This window comes from Capra hircus, chromosome 16 (assembly GCF_001704415.2).
Source record: "Capra hircus breed San Clemente chromosome 16, ASM170441v1, whole genome shotgun sequence".
In the NCBI taxonomy this organism is placed as follows: domain Eukaryota; kingdom Metazoa; phylum Chordata; class Mammalia; order Artiodactyla; family Bovidae; genus Capra; species Capra hircus.
In genome coordinates, this window is record NC_030823.1 from 71538896 (window position 1) to 71560681 (window position 21786).

At 46.7% G+C, this 21786-nt stretch overlaps 1 protein-coding gene across 2 annotated transcripts in view; it reads right to left on the reverse strand.

Annotated features, from left to right (window-relative positions):
- The window catches only part of HHAT (hedgehog acyltransferase), a 367555-nt gene that overhangs the window by 266953 nt on the left and 78816 nt on the right, over positions 1 to 21786 (reverse strand). Inside the window, exons 5-7 of one of the 2 annotated variants that reach the window (XM_018060770.1) lie at positions 18229 to 18423; positions 15223 to 15438; positions 4253 to 4424 (exon numbers count right to left, since the gene is read on the reverse strand). In XM_018060770.1, the coding sequence (XP_017916259.1) occupies positions 4253 to 4424; positions 15223 to 15438; positions 18229 to 18423 (583 nt within the window). The remainder of the gene's footprint in view (positions 1 to 4252; positions 4425 to 15222; positions 15439 to 18228; positions 18424 to 21786) is intronic. The other variant, XM_018060771.1, reaches the window with a different exon arrangement.

Below are 21786 nucleotides of genomic sequence, written 5' to 3' on the forward strand. Positions count from 1 at the left end.
TTGGCCTCTAAGATATACAAAGAACCATTAAAACTCAACAATTAAAAAAGGAACAATCCAATTTAAAAACGGGCAAAGACCTGAATGGACAGCTCACCAAAGAAGATATGCAGAGAGCAAATAAGCATATGAGAAGATGTTCTACATCATGTTACTAGAGAACTGCAAATTAAAGCAACAATAAGATACTGCTACACAGCTATTAGAATGGCCACAATCCAAAATACTGACAACACCAAATACTGACAAGTATGTGAAACAGGCTCTCATGCTTTGTTGGTAAGAACACAAAATGATACAACCACTTTGGAAAACTAAAAAACAAAAAAGCTAGTTTGGGAATAAACCACCAGTTTGTCAGTTTCTTACAAAAATAAACATATTCTTACCATAAAATCAAGCCATTATGGTTATGTATTGGTATTTACTCAAAGGACTTGAAAACTTACAGGCACATAAAAACCTGCATGTGGATGTTTGTAGCAAATTTATTCATAACCGCGAAGCTTAGAATCAACTGAGACATACTTCACTAGGCAAACAGATAAACGCTGGTACATCCAGATAATATTATTCAGCATTAAAATTAAATGAGCTATCAAACCATAAAAAGACATGGAGGAGCCCTGAGTTGCTTATTACTGAGCGACTGAACTGAACTGAACTGAACTGAGAGATGTCAACCTGAAAAAGCTACACACTGTATGATTCCAACTACACAACATTCTGGAAAAGGTAAAAGTATGGAGACACTAAAAAGATCAGCGGCAGGGATTAAAGGGGAGGGAGCAATGAACAGAGCGCTGGGGATTGTCAGGGCTCTGAAACTCCTCTGCGTGTATCAGAGCGGTGGACACATCCGGCACAGCCCGCGGACTGTATATAACACTGAGTCAGATCTAATACACAGAGGGACTCTGGGCGATGGCGTGTCGCTGTACGTTCATCGCCGGTAACATGTACTCTGGTGGGAACACTGATACTGCAGGAGGCTGTGCACATGCGGGTCAGGGGACAGACGGGAAATTCCTGCACTGAGCTATCAGTTTTGCTCTAATCCTAAAGCGGCTCTAAGAATAAATTTTTTTTTATTTAAAAAAAAAAAAAGGAATAATAAACCCTAAGATCAGGTTACTTTGTGGAGGGGGGTGAAAAGTGATGGAATTGTGGGTACAAACTAAGGACTTCTAGGATTCTGGTTAGTTCTTCAGTTGAGTGATAAGTGCCCAAATGGATCACTGATGACTTTTTAGTCACTGGAGTTACCACCCTTAGCTCTGACCTTAAGAGTACTAGCTGTCTGAGACAACAGCTCTTCCTTACTGTTTAAGCACCATTTCAAGTTTTGCTACCCAGTTTTCATAGTTAAAATCATCCAAATGGATAATCTCCTAATTTGGATGCAGTACAATTGGGATCTGATTTAGCACAAGCCATCATTTAATCCTATTTTGTTTGCCTAAGTGTATCATTAAAGCCTTAGATTATTAGTTACTTCCAACTATGAAAAAAAAAATATTTTCTTTGGGAAGAAGAGACTCTCATTAAAACAACTCAGCATTCTCCCAATCCTGAAAGGCATCTTCCTTGAAAACATTCTGATTAAGCCTGTGTGATAACAAGGGCAATCAAGACTTCTCTTTAAAAAAAAAAAAAATCTATAAATCATCAAATAGATAAGAAGTCAGGCCATTACTCTTGCCCCCGGCAGAGAGCAGCTTAATCTGACCGGAAGATCACCCATTTCCCATCGGAGCCCCAGGCTGGAGGTCAGACCACACAGCTGAATTCAGCCACCACGGAAGCTCTTGAAAGGAACACAAACAAAGAAACAGGAGATTTTGTTCAGAAAGGAGCATGTTCTCTGCTGTTTTTGCCAGAGGAATAAAGAACAGTGGCATTACATAGAGAAGTCTTATACTAGAGACTTAATAGGGTGTCCTGCTGAGGAAATAAGACCTCCACCCCACCTACGTGCAGATATAAAGAAATGAGTGCTGTGCTTAGTTGCTCAGTCATGTCCAACTCTTTGCGACCCCATGGACTATAGCCTGCCAGGCTCCTCTGTCCATGGGGGTTCTCCAAGCAAGAATACCGGAATGGGTTGCCATGCCCTCCTCCAAAAGAAATGGGTAGATAAGAAATAAGGGCCAACAGAGGGGCCTACATGAGCATGTAACATTAATTCTATCTACCAGACATGGTTTCAAACCTTATCCTTCCAAACAATCCTGCAAAGGTGAGTCTGCTCATTGAACAGGTGAAGATGCAGAGTTGCAACAAACTGTCAAAGGCTGCCCACTAGCGGCTGATAGAGCCGAGGTTCAAACCTATAGCTGACTGTGAACGGGTAAAGAAAATGTGGTGTATATATTTTATAGAAATATATACACACACACACACAGTGGAATATTACTCAGCCATAAAAAGAACGAAATATTGCCATTTGCAGCAACATGGATGGACTTAGAGATTATCATACGAAGTGAAGTGAGCCTGAGAAAGACAAATATCATGATATCACCTACATGAAGTTACAGGCACTCAGTCATGTCTGACTCTTTGTGACCCCACGGACTATACAGTCCATGGAATTTTCCAGGCCAGAATACTGGAATGGGTAGCCTTTCCCTTCTCCAGGGGATCTTCCCAACCCAGGGATCGAACCCAGGTCTCCCGCATTGCAAGCAGATTCTTTACCAGCTGAGCCACCAGGGGAGCCCAAGAATCCTGGAGTGGGTAGCCTATCCCTTCTCCAGGGGATCTTCCTGACCCAGGGATCGAACCCAGGTCTCCCGCATTGTGGGCAGATTCTTTACCAGCTGAGACACCAGGGAAGCCCAAGAATACTGGAGTGGGTAACCTATCCCTTCTCCAGGGGATCTTCCTGACCCAGGAATTGAACCGGGATCTCCTACATTGCAGGCGGATTCCTTATCAACTGAGCTATCAGGGAAGCCCAATATCACCTATATGTGGAGTCTAAAAATAATGCCAATGAACTTTTGACAAAATAGGAATACACTCACAGACATAGAAAAAAAACTTATAGTTAAAGGAAAATTGAGGGGAGGGATAAATTACCGATTTGGGATTAACAGACACACACTACTACACATAAAGTAGACGATCAACAAGGATCTACTGGGAACTATACCCAATGGCACCCCACTCCAGTACTCTTGCCTGGGAAATCCCATGGACAGAGGAGCCTGGTGGGCTGCAGTCCATGGGGTCGCGAAGAGTCGGACACAACTGAGCAACTTCACTTTCACTTTTCACTTTCATGCACTGGAGAAGGAAATGGCAACCCACTCCAGTATGCTTGCGTGGAGAATCCCAGGGACGGGGGAGCCTGGTGGGCCGCTGTCTATGGAGTTGCACAGAGTCGGACACGACTGACGTGACTTAGCAGCAGCAGCATACCCAATATTTGTAATAACCTATAAGTGAAAAGAATCTGAAAAAGAATTTATCTACACACACATGTGTGTGTGAGTATATATATACACATATGGGCTTCCCTGCCGGCTCAGTCAATAAAGAATCTGCCTGCAATGAGGGAGACCTGGGTTTGACTCCTGGGTCAGGAAGATCCCCTGGAGGAGCACATGGCTACCTACTCCAGTATTCTTGCCTGGGGAATCCCCATGGACAGAGGAGCCCAGCCTGGCGGGCTGCAGTCCATGGTGTCGAAAAGAGTCAGACACGACTCAGCAACTAAGCACAGAGCGCACGTGCGTGCGTGCTCACATGCACACGCGCACACACACACATACATGTACAACCAAATCACTTTGCTATACACCCGAAACTAATACTGTGTTGTAAATCAACCACACTTCAATCTGAAAATAAAGCCTGTATCTGTCTGACTCTAAAGCTTTATACTCTGCTTTACATCCTACACGAAAACAAGGATGACTACAGAACTCGGTCTTACAGCACCAGCTCTTAGCAGGGACTCTAGTCAAGTGCAATGCTGGCCACACCAGGAAGATGCAGACCCAGCTGAGCTTAGCAGGAATTCCATCAGGAAGAGGGGCTGCTACCATCCTTGGCTCCCAGCCCACAAACCTGGCCCTAACCTCTGTTGGCCACGTCAACGCATGCATCATCTTGGCCACAAGAGGAACACGGTTAAAAAATACAGGGTTTGCTGAAGGCAACCACACCCGTCTGCTCTCTGACCAGCTTCCCCGTGAAGCTCGCTCCTGACGCTTGTTCTACCGCCAGCGATCTCACCAGTTACCTAAGGTCCAGCTCGAGACGGCCCTCAGGAGGGAGGCACTGCTGTAGATGGCGTGCATGTACATGAGATGAACCATCAGCTCTGCCAGCCACCAGTAGAAGAGGAGACGGCCCAGCCCCAAGGCAAGGATGGAAAGGCTGGTCTTCGGCGAGCTCTGCTCCTGCTGCTGCATCTAAAGGGGAAACGAAAAAAGTCATCGGATGGCACCACCATTTTTAAAACCTTTCAGAGTCCCCCAGACAATGTTTTTTATAACTTCTCATTATCGCTGTTATCTCCAAATGGAGAGTTCGTTTAGTTTGCCTTGGGAACACTCAGTGCTCTTGGGTGAAGAGACTCATGTCTGACAAATCTCATATGATATCACATATACCTGCAATCTTAAAAAATGATACAAATGAACTTATTTAGAAAACAGAAACAGACTCACAGACATAGAAACCAGGCTTATGGTTACCAAGGGGGAAAGGGGGGTGGGGGGAGGTGGATAAATTAACAGTTTGGGATTAACAGACACACACTACCATATATAAAATAGGTAACAGACAAGGACCTAGTGTATAGCACAGAGAACTATATTCAATATCTTGTAATAACCTATAAAGGAAAAGAATCTTAAAAAGAGTAAACAAGTAGACAGCTAGTGGTAAAGTACCCACTTGCCAGTACAGGAGACATAGAGACGTGGGTTTGATCCCTGGAGGGGGTGAAGATCCCCTGCAGGAGGGAATGGCAACCCACTCCAGCGTTCTTGCCTGGAGAATCCCACGGACAGAGGAGCCCGGCGGGCCACAGTCCACGGGGTCACAAACAGTTGGACATAACTGAAGTGACTAAGCACAAATAACTGAATCATTTTGCTGTATACCTGAAACGACTGCCAACACTGTAAATCACATTATATTTCAATTAAAGTTTTTTAAAAGTCACGTCTGAGTTAGAATACTCTGTCCCAGAGTAAGAATATAGCTTGTGGGGGCCGCAAGCTAGCCCAATGTAGAAAACCAAGAAGGGGTTCTGCACCCTTCACCCCTGCAAAAATGCAGGGCAGAGGGCCATTCCTGATGTATCCTAGACCAACACACAAAAACAACAGAGAGACTTCCTTGGTACTTTAGTGGCTAAGACTCTGCACTCCCAGTGCCGGCGGCCCTAGTGTGATCCACAATCAGGGAACTTAGATCCTTTATGCTGCAATGAAGACACAGCATCATCAAAAAACAAGGCAAAGTAAGCAAACGAAAAGCCAAGAGAGCGTACATAAGTTTTCTGGATGTTACACTGACATGATTTTATTAGGCTGAAGGCTGCCTTGAAATGCAGAGGGGAAGTGGATGCCTTAATTGCGAGCTTGTAGCTGCACACATTGGCAGGCAGAAGATATGCACTCGATCCAGCCTTTGACAAGTACGGCTCCAGACACCACAAAAACAAGGGAGGCCCGGCCCTGGGGAAACTGATCTGGGCGTGCTTCTCTGACTTCTCCTCTCCTCTAACCATCAGGGCACACTGAGCCCCACTGCAGCCAGGAGAGGCTGCAGGCACAGCCCTGAGAGGTGACGGGTGACCTACACTCCCAGGAATTCACTTTTATTTCATTCTTGAGCATATAGTCTACCACGGTCTCAAACTGTCCTCTTCCAGCAAGAAGCCAGACCAAGAAATTCGGGCTGGCACAGTGAAACTGCAATCACCTGCGTGGATGGCTTTCACCCTTTTGTCATCTGCTGGGTTAGCTACACCCAGGAAAGCTGTTGGTTTTACTTTTTTAACATAAGCCGATCAAACTACGGGAATTTCCTTTTTCCTTTCGTTTTCTTCAGCTCACTTGAGAAAGAAAACGTGTTAGGAAACGAAAGTATTAATAACTGCTTTGAAAGACCCATGCCACCAGGTTTGCCAGGGGAAGTGCTGGCTGGCGAGGTTATCCAGGGAGCTAAGCCTCGGTTTGCAGTCTGGCATGGATCACAGTTTACTGTAATTACAGCCACAGCCAATGCAACGCACCCCCCCCCCCGCCCTTCCCTTCGCCAAGAATAACTGAGGGCGGTTTTCATCTGAATCCTTACCTCAAGCGTGCCTGCTCTGCGAGACCCTACAAAGTCCACAGCAGAGCATCAGTGAACCAGTGGATAGCAAAATCCTCAGTTAAGAGACCCCTGACCTGCCTGATCCCTTGTGTCTGCATTACTTGAGAAGAAAAAGGAAATCACGCAAAGGTCCAACAGTAGGGGCTTGGGGCTTGGTTACATGCATGCGCGCACCTCAATCATACATAGTCACAAAAACACTATTTTGTGATACCAATCTGCATAAATCATGAAAGGCTGGAGAGAGAGAGAGAGAGAGACACCAAAATGGCAGCAGTGATGGTAATCTTTGGATGGTAAGGGTCTTCGGTTATTTTAAACTGCTACTATTTTTGTAACTGGGGGGAAAGTAATGAAAGTTTCCAATAGCGTGAAGGCACTGGTCCTCTCCACTAGAGAGACAAGCACTCTGCTTCTGCACCCTTCTTGTCAAAAATGCTTTGGGGAGCGCGGCATCCTCAGCGAGAAGGCCTACCTCTCTCTCTCTTCTGCGCCAGCCCCATCTTTATTTCTCCTTACCGTCCCACTTTGGGGCTTCCCCAGCAGCTCAGTGGTAAAGAACCCACTTGCCATTCAGGAGACTCAGGTTCAATCCCTGGGTCGGGAAGATCCCCTGCAGAAGGAAATAACAACCTACTCCAGTATTCTTGCCTGGAAAAACGCACAGAAAGAGAAGCCTGGTGGGCTACTGTCCATGGGACTGCAAAGAGTCAGACACAACTTAGTGACGAAACAACTACCTTCCCACCTCACTCAGAGATTTTCTTAGCTATATGCTAAGTTTCCCTTTGTTCATAATCAATCCTTTTCTAGCTCAAAATTCAAAAAGACACATACACCCCAATAGTCACTGCAGCACTATCTACAATAGCCAGAACATGGAAGCAACCTAGATATCCATCGACAGATGGATGGATACAAAATATGGTACATATATTACACAATGGAATATTATTTAGCCATTAAAAAGAACAAAATTGGGTCCTTTGAAGAGACACACAGACTGCCATACAAAGTGGAGCAAGAAAGAAAAACAAATACTGTCTAGCAAAGCAAATGCAATTGGACTTAATGAGCATCAGCAAATGAAGAAATAATGACAGAGTGGCCATCAGCCTGTGGCAGCTAGAACAGTTCACACCAAGGCAATCAGCTGAGCCAGGACACAAGAGGCATCTAATTCCTCTCCAGGCCAGTGGGCAGGGCCTTTCTTGGTGCCAGACTTTCAGAGGAAAGCAGCTTCCCTGATTGAACATGGTAACAACTCACAAGCAGAACTGACCGAAGACCATCTTTGCACAACTGTCTCCAGCTTCTAAATAAGCAATGGTGCACATGACCTGCAGGCCCATGAGCAGACAGCTAAGCCCCAGCTCAGGTCCCCTGAGGACCAGACCTGCACCTGTGGTCGCGAGGCATCACTGGGTGTGCAGTCCTGTCCCCGGGAGCAGAGAAGAGACAGGAGAGCCTCTGCCGGATCAGGACAAAGGGTCCCGCCAGGCGATCGGGAAGGTAAGTCTGGCCAATCGCCTGCAGCTCAGGCGACCACGTGCCATGGGCAGCCCACAGGCCCTCCTTTCCTTCCCCACACAAGGCACCATCTAAAGGGACCCGAAGATCTGTAATTAGGAAGAAACACAAGGTGCGTGTGTCCCTGACTGGCTTCCAGCTAATGACTTACCTATCCTCCCCAGGGCCCAACTTCCTCCCCAGGCTGAGAAAGGCATAATTACGTGGCACCCTGGACCAGAAGGGCTGGACTGTTCTCTGCAGTGCTGCCTTTTTGATGCCGGATGCCTCCCCAGTCAGAGTATGAGAAATGTCTATTCCTTAATCACACCAGCAAATGCAGCAGAAGGAAAACAACCCAGTTTTTCACTCTATTTGTTTGTACTTTAAAAAGAATGGATATCAGCTTTTCTTTAGAGTTGTGTCATTATTACAACCCCTGTATACCTTCCATCGAGTTGACTCCCTTTTATTTAAAAAACCGTATCTGTCCCTTGTCGATCTGGCAGGAAAAAAAGACACACCACACACAGCTCACCTAATGAGCAGGGCTGCTCATTATTCAGCCTCGGGAAGCAAAGCGTTTCGCCGGAGATGTTTTAAACCGAGGGCAGTGCCAACCTTAAGACCACTGGAAACTGCCACCAATGGGAATTTTTAGTGAAGACTCCACGAAAAAAACACACATTAACTCATCTGCAAAGTGCATTGTAAAACACATTATATTTTAAAAGCTCATTTCATGCAAATTGCATAAAAAGGAATATCAAAGCCTTTCAGAGATTTTCTAATGATTCAAGGTGACAGTTCTCAAAGCTGAAAGGTTCTTTCACAGATGAATAATACCCACATTGGAGAGCACCAGAGAAGCCTTCCCCAGACACAACTGTTCAACCGAGTCACCCCCACCCCAGCCTCTGCACTTGGCTCCAGGGCACTGTAGCCCAAGTCTTGTTGCTTTATAATGAAGGCGTTTCTCTCCAGCCCACGGTCTCAGGCCATACCCCTTCCCCAGTAAATGATTCCCTAGTCAGACCCTCACTGCATCCAGACCAAGGCAGGTGGTACCCACTGGTCTCTGCCAGAACAGCAAATGGAGCCTGAAGTCGGGGTAGCGGCCACAGGACTGGTACCTGGCCTGGCCAGCTTGAGTGTCCAGACCTGCACGTCCACACGTCACACTGCATCCTCACTCTAATTCCTGTGAGGGTCACCGAGCTGGCAACAAAGCTCCAGTCTTTATTTCCCCCACCCCAACGTGCACTCCATTAGCCTCTCTTTGCCTCCGTGTTACTGTCTGTGAAGTGGGAATAACAAGTGTCTTACTCCTCGGGCTGTTGCTAGGATGAAACATGTTAGAACACGGAAAGCCTGGTTGGGGTGAGTGCTCAGTGAGTATTTCTCCTCACGGTTAGCATCACCGCAGGTGCCTTCTGGAGCCTACCCCAAACCCTGAGTGGTCTGCCTGGGACAGTGACTGCCAGCCCTGGTCACTCAGGGACTGGGCCCGCCCCTGTAGCCACTGCCTGCATCTATCCTCCGCTGACCTCCTCTGAGGCCTGGGATGGCCCCTGCCCAGAATCGTGCCTAGAATGGCCCCCACTGCCACCCTCATCTACCAGCTCGGACCCCCAGGGCCTCGGGTCTGGCATAAACAGATGTGAGTTCTCACCCGTGAGACCTGAAACCGGCCCCTGGTTCCCAGAGGATAGTTCAGTTCAGTTCAGTCACTCAGTCGTGTCCGACTCTTTGCAACCCCATGAACCGCAGCATGCCAGGCCTCCCTGTCCATCACCAACTCCAGGAATTCACTCAGACTCATGTCCATCAAGACGGTGATGCCACCCAACCATCTCATCCTCTGTCATCCCCTTCTCCTCCTGCCCTCAATCTTTCCCAGCATCAGGGTCTTTTCCAATGAGTCAGCTCTTCACATCAGGTGGCCAAAGTATTGCAGTTTCAGCTTCAACATCAGTCCTTCCAATGAGCACCCAGGACTGATCTCCTTTAGGAGGGACTGGCTGGATCTCCTTGCAGTCCAAGGGACTCTCTAGAGTCTTCTCCTACACCACAGTTCAGAAGCTTCAATTCTTCGGCGCTCAGCTTTCTTCACAGTCCAACTCTCACATCCATACATGACCACTGGAAAAACCATAGCCTTGACTAGACAGACCTTTGTCAGCAAAGTAATGTCTCTGCTTTTTAATATGCTACCTAGGTTGGTCATAACTTTCCTTTCAAGGAGTAAGCATATTTTAATTTCATGGCTGCAATCACCATCTGCAGTGATTTTGGAGCTGCTCCCCAAAAAAAGTCAGCCACTGTTTCCACTGTTTCCCCATCTATTTGCCACGAGGTGATGGGACCGGATGCCATGATCTTCGTTTTCTGAATGTTGAGCTTTAAGCCAACTTTTTCATTCTCCTCTTTCACTTTCACCAACAGGCTCTTTAGTTCCTCTTCACTTTCTGCCATAAGGGGGGTGTCATCTGCATATCTGAGGTTATTGATATTCTCCCGGCAATCTTGACTCCAGCTTGTGCTTCCTCCAGCCCAGCTTTTATAAGGAGAGACCAAGGAAACAAGTGGGCTGCTCGGACTGGCAGGGCACGGTTAATAACCCAGGGAGCTGACAGGCAGCCCTCGTCGTGGGCGCCGCAACACCAGCGGATCTCTGCATCCACCGGCAGAATTTTAAAGTTGAAACAGAGGCCTTTTCTGGGTTTAGTCACGTAGGCAGTTCAAATGGTCTCAACGACACCTTCCTCTCTCAAGGTCAAAGCTATGCCCCAGAAATGGCTCCCGGCCTGGGAATCATGGGCGGAAAGTACATTCCAAGGGCAGGGGAGGGGTGAGGAGCCTCTGACTGCCCAGGTCCAGACCGTGGGTCAACCAGTGATCCCAGCCTTTCAGTGACCTCCTCCAACAACATACTCCTTAAATGACACTCAGTTTTGGATAACAGTAACGACAATAACAGTGTACAACACGTCAAGCCACGTTACCTAGATGAAATCATTTAGTCCTTACAACAATCCTATCTAGGGGGTATTATTATTTTTTCCATCATGCTGATAAAAGGAAAGGCAGTCACAAATAAGGTGAGTAACTCACCAAATGCTCTCAAGCCGAAGCAGAGCAGGGATTCAAACCCTGTAACTAAAGGGCTGGGCTCAGGAGTTTTGCTCTTAACCATCAACCACATTCCCTATTTAAGCACTGTCTTTCCCTCAGGGCTTCCCTCATAGCTCGGTTAGTAAAGAATCCGCCTGCAATGCAGGAGATCCTGGTTCAATTCCTGGGTTGGGACAATCCTCTGGAAAAGGGATAGGCTACCGACACCAGTAATCTTGGGCTTCCCTGGTAGCTCAGCTGGTAAAGAATCCACCTGCACTGTAGGAGCCCCGGGCTCAATCCCTGGGTTGGAAAGATCCCCTGGAGAAGGGAAAGGCTACTCACTCCAGTATTCTGGCCTGGAGAATTCCACGGACTGTATACTCCATGGGGTCGCAAAGGGTCGGACACGACTGAGCGACTTTCATTTTCTTCCCTTTGGGGCAGGAGCACAGCCCTCAGCAAGGAAAGTCCCCTCCAGTGCCCCCCAGCACACACAGCAGCTCCTCACTGCATGAGTCAGCCTGCTCAGAGTAGGACGGGGTGGCCCCAGGCTCCAAGCTGAGCAAATAAACAGCATTTCCTGTCTTTCCCTAGACCTCCCCCACGCTGTCCCCAACCTCACCCCTGGCTCAGTATCTGAGTTCCACAGACCCCTGGGAGAAACACAGACGGGGCCCATATTCCTGAGACTCCAAATGCCATTAGAGATGGCCTTCGAGTTAACACTGGGGCCTGTTGACAGGCCCAGCTTTCCCTGTTGGTGATTGATGCGTACACATATCACACGCCATGCATTACAGAGGGACCTCTTCTATGCTTGCTTCATCTTGGGCATGTAAATTTACACACTAAAGGAAACAAAAAAACTGAGCGAAAGAAGTCTCTTCGGGTGGACCTAAGGCTCTCATTTTAACCACCATGGTTTGCGGGACTGAGTGGGTTTCCACAGTGAGGCTCTGCTGCCCCCTGGTGGCAAGTCTTCTCCTGTCCTTCAGAGACTGGGCGTGCTGGCCTGAGAGGCTAAGGACCAAAATCAACTCTTCTGTTTCCTGTGATGTTCACTCATTCGCGCGAGCATTGTTCAGAGCATACCTTGCTTACAAGCTCTGCCGGCCAGCTTTCTTCCATCCCCTCCCAGCTTTCCCCTCCCGGCGTCTCTGATGGAATCCTTTCACGCTATGAGGTCAGCTCCTTAGTAGTTTAACTGCTCTTCTTTTAGACCCGTTTTTCTCATAGGAGTTGAGTGCCCATAAACACCCCCAGCAACCACAGAAATCACTTGTCTTTTTCTTGCCCTGTAGCTTATTAACCATCTTGCCATTTCTAAGCTGACTTTTCCAGGAATTCTCCCAGATTACAGAGAAAGGCTTCAATCTGCCTCTTTGCGTTTCTGCTTTTGGCAACTGCTACCATTTTGAAAGGGGTAAAGAAAAAACAAAGGAGAAAAAATAGACAGAGGTGCAGCCCAGAGCCTCCATACCTGAGGCTCTACTGGCAGAAACTCAAGAGAATGAGAGCCTGTGGCTAAGGATTCAGGTGAGCAACGCTCTCAGAGCTCGTCTCTGTTATGACAGATTCGGGACCCTGCAACCCGCCTCTCAAATTCCCTCCAGACTACAGGGGACAGTCAGAAAGGAGGAGACAAGAACTAACAAGAATGGTGATCTGCCAAACAGTGCAGTACGGATCCCACAGGAATAAGCTCCTTAATGGATAAGAGGCGGTTTGGAAAATAATTTGTTTCCTCTTAATGGGTTTAGTCTGTGTTTCTCTGAGAATTATTATCTGTCTTCAAGAGAAGGGTGGGGGTGTGCTGTGGATATTAAGCCCAAAAGCTACTGACTGCAATGTTAAAATTTGAAACTTACAATGGCCACGCCGTGTGTGCGCACTCAGTCGCCTCTGACTCTTTGCAACCCCATATACTGTAGCCCCCAGGCTCCTCTGTCTGCGGGATTTCCCAGACAAGAATCCTGGAGTGGGTTGCCATTTCCTTCTCCAACAACAAGGAGGTTGTGAAAGAGACAAAATGTGGATGAACTGAACCCACCCTACACTGGGCCTACCCCACCCCAATCTTCTAAGGAGGGCCCCCACCTCTGGAGAAGAAGTTCTTCTTCTAAAAACACTTAGGAAAGTGATTCTCCACCTCGCAGCATCAGGACCACACTCAGGGCCCCCGCCCCGCGGGTTTCTGATTCAGTACGTCTGGGGTAGGGCCTCAGAATCTGCATGTCTGACAAGTTCCAAGTGAGGCTGCAGCCACGGGTCCAGGGACCCCACTTTAAGAATCACTGAGTCGGTAGCCATTGAAAAGAGTGAAACAAGGCCACATGCAGCGACACGGATGGACCCAGAGATGGTCACACTGAGTGAAGTAAGTCAGACAGAGAAGGAAAATTATCATATGACATCCCTTCTATGTGGACTCTAAAAAGATAGGATAGAAATGAACTTACAAAACAGAAAGAGACTCACAGGCTTAGAAAACAAACTTATGGTTGCTGGGGGGGGGGAGAAAAAGTTAGGGACTTTGGGAAGGTCATGTACACACTGCTGTATTCAAAATGGATAACCAGCAAGGGCCTATTGCATAGCACATGAAACACTGCTCAGTGTTACACGGCAGCCTGGATGGGAGATGGATTTGGGGGAGAATGACATGTGTATGTATGCTGAGTCCCTTCACTGTTTACCTGAAACTACCAGAGCATTGTTAATCGGCTATACCCCAAAACAAAATAAAAAGTTTAAAGTTTGAAAAAAAAAAAAAATCACTGAGTTGGAAGATCAGCTGCCATCACTAGACCACCTCTGGCTTTTAAACAACAACTTCAACCATGATTTTCAAACATGGATTTTAAATTCCTTCGTGGCAAAAGAATGCTCCCAGGTAACTCAAATTGAAGTATGAGAAACCATATGCTAAACATATCAATACATCCGCCTAGAATATCAATTTCTCTTAAACATTTGCAGAGGGGAAAAAAGTTTAATGATTTAACTGGCAATTTTTAAGCATTAAGTTATTGTTTAATGCAGAAATGTAATGTTTTGAATACAATGTGAAATTTTTAAGGCAAAATAAGGGATTTCTAAGCACCCTCCTATTTGTGCAGGGGACACCTTTCGGGGTGCCCGCTCCAGAAATGTGTAACAGTGCTGCTGGCCCTGCTCTTCAACATGTCCAGGCCCCCCGTGTGTGCACATGTGTATACATGTGTGTGCCTGCACACACACGTGCAAGCACTTACTATTCTCACCTCCATGAGGATTCTCTTGTTGGGGGGCATGGGGGCAGGAATATTCTTGGAGAAACCCTGTTTTTAGGCATCACTGATTACTCACACTTTGGGTGAATTAACCTAGTACACATCTTCCATGAGGCTGGCTGTGGAATGAGGGAAGGAATCCAAAGTAGGAGGGGAAATGAGGTGGGAATGATGAAGGCAGCTTGCCGGGAGCCTTGGACCAGACTGCTGTCCAGGAGACAGGCGCGGTCCTGGGCAGAAAGAGACACCAAGACCTGCAGACACACCACTGCACTGCCTTCAAACCCCCTCCAACCCCACTCTGTCATCCCACCCAGGTCCCCCTGAACAATCCCCCAGCCACAGAAGAGCTACTTCAGAAGCAGTTTGTGAAAATAAAAGGGCACCAACTATTTGCCAACCAACCGCTTAGTCAGTGTCTCCTTCCATTTTCCCAGTAAGTCCAGGAAAACCCGGGTTTCTTTCTCTGGGGCTGGCCTGCCTGGGATGCCCACGCCCAAGCTCCTGGCTGTGCCCAGTAATTATTTCTGGCTGCCGCAGTCCACTGGGAATCTGGGTGGGGCCCCTACACCCGACATGCGCAAGAGACACGGTGCCCTTCATCCGGAGGCTAATCTCCCCACAGTGTTTCACTTCTTGTCAGAATTCACGACAACCATGTGTGTTGTACGTTTGTGGGCAACCAAGTATGGGCTTCCTGGTGGCTCCGCGGTAAGGAATCCACCTGCCAATGCCGGAGACATGGGTTCAATCCCTGGGTCAAGAAGATCCGCTGGAGAAGGAAATGGCAACCCACTCCAGGATTCTTGCCCTGAGAATCCCGCGGACAGAGGAGCCTGGCGGGCTACCATCCATGGGGTTGCAAAGAGTCAGACACGACTGAGCGATTGAGCGACAATGTGAAAAGACTCACGAGTGACCACAGCAACAAGGACAGAAGCATTCCGGCAAGAACGCCCGTGCAATCCTCGAAAGGCACTACCTGTGCGATGAACTCCGGGAAGCTGAGGACGGGCCCGTTGTGGAAGACTGGGTAGTAGAAGACGTAGGCGAGCATCCAGGGGAGGGAGTAGGAGGGCCGCTCGGCCGGCGGGGGCCGCCAGCACAGCTCCAGGCTGAAGCTGGTGTAGCACAGACAGCGCACGGCCAGCGTGAACTGCAGCAGGTAGCACTCGTTCTCGGTCGTGCACCACCCTCTCTGCGGAGTCACAAGGAGAGAACAGCCCTTGAGTGTCGCGGACAGACACCGTCCAATCTCCAGGGGAGGAGCTCTCGTCCACAGGCAGAGCGGCTGTCGCACCCCGGGAGCCGAGAACCACCGAACAGCTGGTAAACGTCATGCATCATCAGAGCAAGCAGTTAATGAGCAGAAGAGTGTCCCTAACGTCGGCCATCGGCTTCGCGTTAAGCCTGATGCAACAGAGGGCGAGGGTTTTCCCAGATACGCATCCGCGCGACACACCAGTGCATAGCACGGAGATTAGCTACATCCGAGGGGTACTCTGAAAGCCCCTTCCACAACTCTGAAGACACGGAGAGACCTATCCAGACAGATCTCGGGACTCTGGGGGCTCAGGTCCAGATCCCCGCAATAAACGGAACCTTGCTATAAAATGAGTCACACAGTTTGCTTGGTATCCCATTTGCACATAAAAGCTAGGTTTACACTATTCTACAGCTTACTACAGGGGTCCCAAACCCCTGGGCCACAGGCCACTGTTGGTCTGTGGCCAGTTTAGGAACCGGGCTACACAGCTGGAGGGGAAGGGCAGGTGAGCTAGCGAAGCTTCACCTGTATTTCAAGCCACTTCCCACGGCTCCCGTTACTGCCTGAGCCCCACCTGCTGTCAGATCAGTGGTATTAAATATTCACAGGGGCGCGAGCCCTACTGTGAAATGTGCGTGCCAGGGTCCGAGGCTGCACACTCCGTGTGAGAATCTGACGCCCGATGATCTGCGGTGGAGCTGAGCTGGTGACGCTGGTGATGGGGAGTGCACAGGAGTAAAGTCCACAAGAAAGGTGTGCCAGGAAATCAATTTGTTAGAAGAGTAATCCCCACAACGCACAATAAAATGATATGTGTCTGTAAACATCACGTGGGATTTATGTCTTCAACATATTTTTCCTCTGGCTCTCTGTCATTAATTTGGCTTCACGTGTAGTGGAGGACTATTTTCCAAACAAGCTTTAGAGACACATCATCAAAAGAAATAGTCCCTGCCTTCAGTGAACCTGAATTCTCACACAGGAGACAGGTACACAAGACAGCATGAAATAAGAAATAACAAGCATGTACAAAACTAGGCAAAGAACAAAAGACCAAAAGCAACTGTGATAAAATCTTGAGACTACTGAGGGAGTAAAATTATGGATCATTTTATAATCTATTTTTCTACATTTTCCATATTTTCTAAAATATATATGTATTGCTTTTTAATGAGAAAACTAGGTGATGAAAATAGATACAAAAAATAGAATTGGGACAAAGGACAGAGTAGTTCATTTGACCCATGAGAGTCTTTCAAGACTTTACACAGAAAAATTAAGCACTGAACAGAGTTTCTACTCCATGTCCAAGACTTCAGCAGCCACCAAAAAAAAAAATCAAGAAAACTGCATGTGTGAAAGTATGGAAACCCAGCGCAACTAGTTGCTGGTCATTTGTTCCCTCCTCTTTGGCAATAGTTTTCACATCACCAACATACATAATTTATTCACCACCAACGCCCATAACTGATGCTAGTGGTCCCCAAATAAATGATCATTACAATCAGAGACTGTTTTGAATACTTGCCAGATCCCCCGAAAGTTAGGTGTGGATTTGTTTTTATTTTTATCGCAAATCTGATTTTAAGCACACTTATTTAAATAATCAGGTAGCTTAATCGTTCTGGGAAGTTAAGTATCTTTTGTTAGGAGAGAGCTGCCACCTGACCTACTCACACCAGTCTACTGGTGAGAGTGAAAAAAAAAAAAATTAAGAGAGCCTAACAACAGCAAAAAAAAAAAAAAAAAAAAACCTTGAATTTTCAAAATGCTACCATTTTTACAAAATTGCTTAACACATTATCTTGTTAGGTCCTCAGAACAACTCCATGAGGAAGGCAGAGCAGCTCGTACCTTCATTTTCCAAATGATGAAATTGAGACTCAGAGGTCAAATACTGCCTCTGGTTTCAAGGGAAGGACACATAGCAAATAGAAGAGATTAGAAAACCACCGGCTCATTCTTCCTGCTGCGTCCTTTCCCACGTCTGGGCCAGTCCAGGGCCCCCCAACTCTAACTGCCATCGTATGAATCAATAAATCAGTGAACAAACGGGTGAACAAATGGACAAAAGTTAAAATGCCACAGGAACACGTGGTTAAAGGAAGACTATCAGAAGCTTCCCAAGATTTTCTGTGCAAGGAAAATACTTACCTTACCTGTTTCAGAGACCACCGTGGGCTTCTGATGAAATAAAGATGTGAGAATTCCCTATAAACTCTGCAGAAGTTTACAGATGATTTTTTATTAAAAGCATAGGGGATTATTCCTGGAGGAGAAAGTGGCAACCCACTCCAGTACTCTTGCCTGGGAAATCCCACGGACAGAAGAGCCTGATGGGCTACAGTCCATGGGGTCAAGAAAGAGTCGGTCGTGACTTAGCGACTAAACAACAAGGGGATTACTGCTTCCTTTTCCTTTTGTTCCTGTGACATCTGGCACCATCCATGCTTACCGAAACTGGGAGAAAAGGTACAGGGTCGACCGTGGACAGCCTCCAAGGGCTAAAGCGTGTTAGCCCCTCAGTCACGTCTGGAGGGCTAAGACAAAGTCAGATACAATGGATTGCAGGATGCAACACCCTCTGCGGCCACGAGGGGGAGCCCCATCCCAGTTCTTGGATTGACTCTGAAAACAAAGGCATCTACCTGGATAACGGCATTGCAAAACAGGTTTTCTCCTTCCCGTTGGTATTAAAAAAAAAAAAACAGAGGCTCTTACCTTAACTTCCTCCACATCTTGCAGTCTCAGTGTAGAGAGCAGAGACAGAGAACACAGCCATGATAGGAACTGAGACCGGAACTGAGCAACACAGAAGGAGACGGTAGTGTGAATAAGAACCATGGCGGTGCCTCGGGTCCCCAGCACGCAGCGGCAGGCCCACATCCCATAGGCTGCGAGGATCCAGGGTTTGTGCTGCAGACAGAGAAGGACCCAGAGAGAGAGAGACAGAAAAGAGAAAGTAAGCTAACAGCCTTTGCCATTGAAGGTTCTGTTTTGTGACCCTTTAACCAAACTCATTGTCCTGGGGATTTAGTGTTAACACAGACGAAGAGGATTCAGAAGGACCTTCAATATTAACCCCAGATAGCGGTCCCCAACCTTTTGGCCACCAGTGGAGACAGTTTTTCCATGGACCAGAGTTGGGGTGTGTGGGTGGTTTCAGGATGATTCTAGCACATTACATGCATTGTACACTTTATTTCTGTCAATTACATCAGCTCTACCACAGATCATCAGGCATTAGATCCTGGAGGCTGGGGACCCCTGCCCCAGAGTGATGGCTGCCCACCCCCAGCTCCTAAGAACTTCACCAGATTCACCCAGAAGCAAGGAGCTACTTTCCTGCCTTCAGCCAAAGCCACAGGCCAGTGGATCCCACAGCAATAAGACACATAGCTGACATTCCAACAGACATTACGGAAGCCAGAAGACAGCTGAAAAAGCTGCCAGCCTGGCACACCAGCCGCTACCTACATTATTCTGCGAAAGTGAAGGTGAGAGAAAGCACTGGTGTACATTTCTTGGGAGTCTTCTTTAGAAACTGGGCCATCCAAACCACAAAAGGCTTCCTAAAGTCTAAACCACAGATTTAAAAGTAAATATCTAATTACATTTTTTTTCGTTAGTATATTATTCACAGTCAAATTTAGGTCACAGAAAAAGTACCTGCTTTCAGTGGGTGAAATTAAGGCCTTTGCCTAGTAAATCTGATTAATACATCTATTACTACCTTAGGAGAGAATTTTTCTATTTCAAGTTTTATAGTTATTGACATTGAATAACTAAATAGATAAATTAACATGTTTTTTTTTCCTCAGAGAATGAACTTATGGTCAGGGGGAGGATAGGGGAAGGGATAGATGGGGAGTTTGGGATGGACACACTGCTATATTTAAAACAGATAACCAACAAGGACCTACTGTATAGCAAATGGTACTCTGTTTGGTGTTATGTGGCAGCCTGGATGGGAGGGGAGTTTGGAGGAGAATGGATACATGTATACCTATGGCTGAGTCCCTTCACTGTTCACCTGAAACTATCATTAACATTTAACTGGCTATGAAAGTGAAAGTCACTCAGTCGTGTCCGACTCTTTGCGACCCCACGGACTGTATAGTTCTCCAGGCCAGAATACTGGAGGGGGTGGCCTATCCCTTCTTCAGCAGATCTTCCCAACCCAGGGACTGAACCAAGGTCTCCTGCATTGCAGGGAGATTCTTTACCAGCTCAGCTGGTAAAGAATTAGGGTAATTGGCTATGCCCCGAAACAAAATAAAAAGTTTAAAAAAACTAACATGTCTTTGCTTTTACAATACATTCTTGGTCATATCTGGCTGGTAAATCCTTACTTTAAAAAAACCCACAATAACAGTTTAACAGTGTTTGAGAGGCAATTATCTTTGGGGTAGAATTACCAAGTTTTGCTGTCTAATTGCCTAAATAAATTCTGATGTCCCCATTAACTAGCTGTTTAACCCTAGACAAGTTACTACATCTCTCTTTTAAATCACATATAAAATTAGAATAATGGCATCTGCTTCATGAGGCTGTCGTGAGAACTAAGTTAACAGTGTAAAATGTTTACAGCAATGTCTGCAAATACTAGCAGCTATTCCTATAGGGAAACATGATGTGTCTGTTTGATGGGCATTCAAAAACAGGATTTCCAGGGACTTCCCTGGTAGTCCAGCGGTTAAGACTTCGACTTCCAATGCAGAGGCTGTGGGTTCGATCCCTGGTCGGGGAGCTAATATCTCACATGCCTCATAGCCAAAAAAGTAAAACATCAAACAGAAGCAGTATTGTAACAAATTCAATAAAGACTTTAAAAATGATATACATCATACACACACACACACACACACTTACACAGATAGATAGGATTTCCATGAATGCACTGACTTGAAAAGTGAGAACTACTTAAAATTGGGTCTTCTTATGGAAAAAATGATTTCTTTAAGGGAAAGACAGATGTGGACTGCAAATTATAAATCCTGTCTTTCAATAGTAACGCTTCCAAAATATTGCCGAAGTAGAATTATCTCCCAAATCTATACTCTAACCCAAGGGAGAACATTTTAAATGAACAACTGGGTCAGCCACTTTGAAGTTCCAAGAAAATCAGAGAAATCTACAGTTCATTTTTACTATTTTTCCATCCTACTACCCACATTAAACAGCACATAAGTTTGCTTCAAACTTTCCCCTAAAAACTCACCTCTGGACAGAGTTCAATTATAAGGAAAAAGGTTGCCAACAGTGTTTTAAGTAGCTTTAACAAATGAACAAAAGGGGGGGGGGTGTTTTTTTAAACAGGATCTACAACATTTACCACTTGGAATCCATTCCCATGTGTGCGTGGCTACGCACTTACCCGTACCACAGCTACGTTTTATTAAGTGCTATTTGATCCATTTGGAAAAAGCCTGTTTGTTGGGATTCATTTGGGAGCTCAACCACAGACTTAAGCTGCTTCAACTTGGAAAAGCTGCAGGAACCTTCAGGAACTACTAGCAGGGCTGTGCAAACTCCATCTGCTCCGAAGAGTCTGATGAATTCACCTGAGCTCACAAACGCTACTTTGAGGGCTCACAAGGTCGTCCTATATTCTCATCCCTCACCATCTTCTTCCTGTCAGAGTACAGGCAAGCAACATTCAGTACCATTCTCTCTAAGACATCACAGCAAATGCGCTCATGTGAACCTTACCTTCTCTGATACCCTATTACCCACTCACTGACCCCAACGGGCAAAGGCAACTCCACCATATACATTCACAGTGGTCAGGTGATGAAACAGAGCAATGTGAAAAATCTAAAAAGAGTTACCTATTTTAAAACCTGTATAGGGCTTCCCTGGTGGCTCAGTGGTAAAGGATCTGTCTGCCAATGCAGGGGACACAGGTTCGATCCTGGGTCCGGGAAAAATCCCACGTGCCATGGAGCAGCTAGGTCTGTGCACGAAAACTACTGAAGGCTGCCTGCCTAGAGTCCGTGTTCCAGGCAGAAGCCACTGTAATGAGGAGCCCATGCACTGCAAGTGGACAGTAGCCCCTGCTCTCTGCAACTAGGGAAAGCCCACACACGGCAACAGCCTTAAGTAATAAATTAAAAAATAAAATATTTTTACAAACATATATAAATTGTGTGTGCTCACTCGGATATGTCCAACTCTTTGCAACCCCATGTACTGTGGCCCGCCCATCTCCTTTGTCCATGGGATTCTCCAGGCAAGAATACTGGAGATACTGGGTTGCCATTCCCTTCTCCAGGGGAT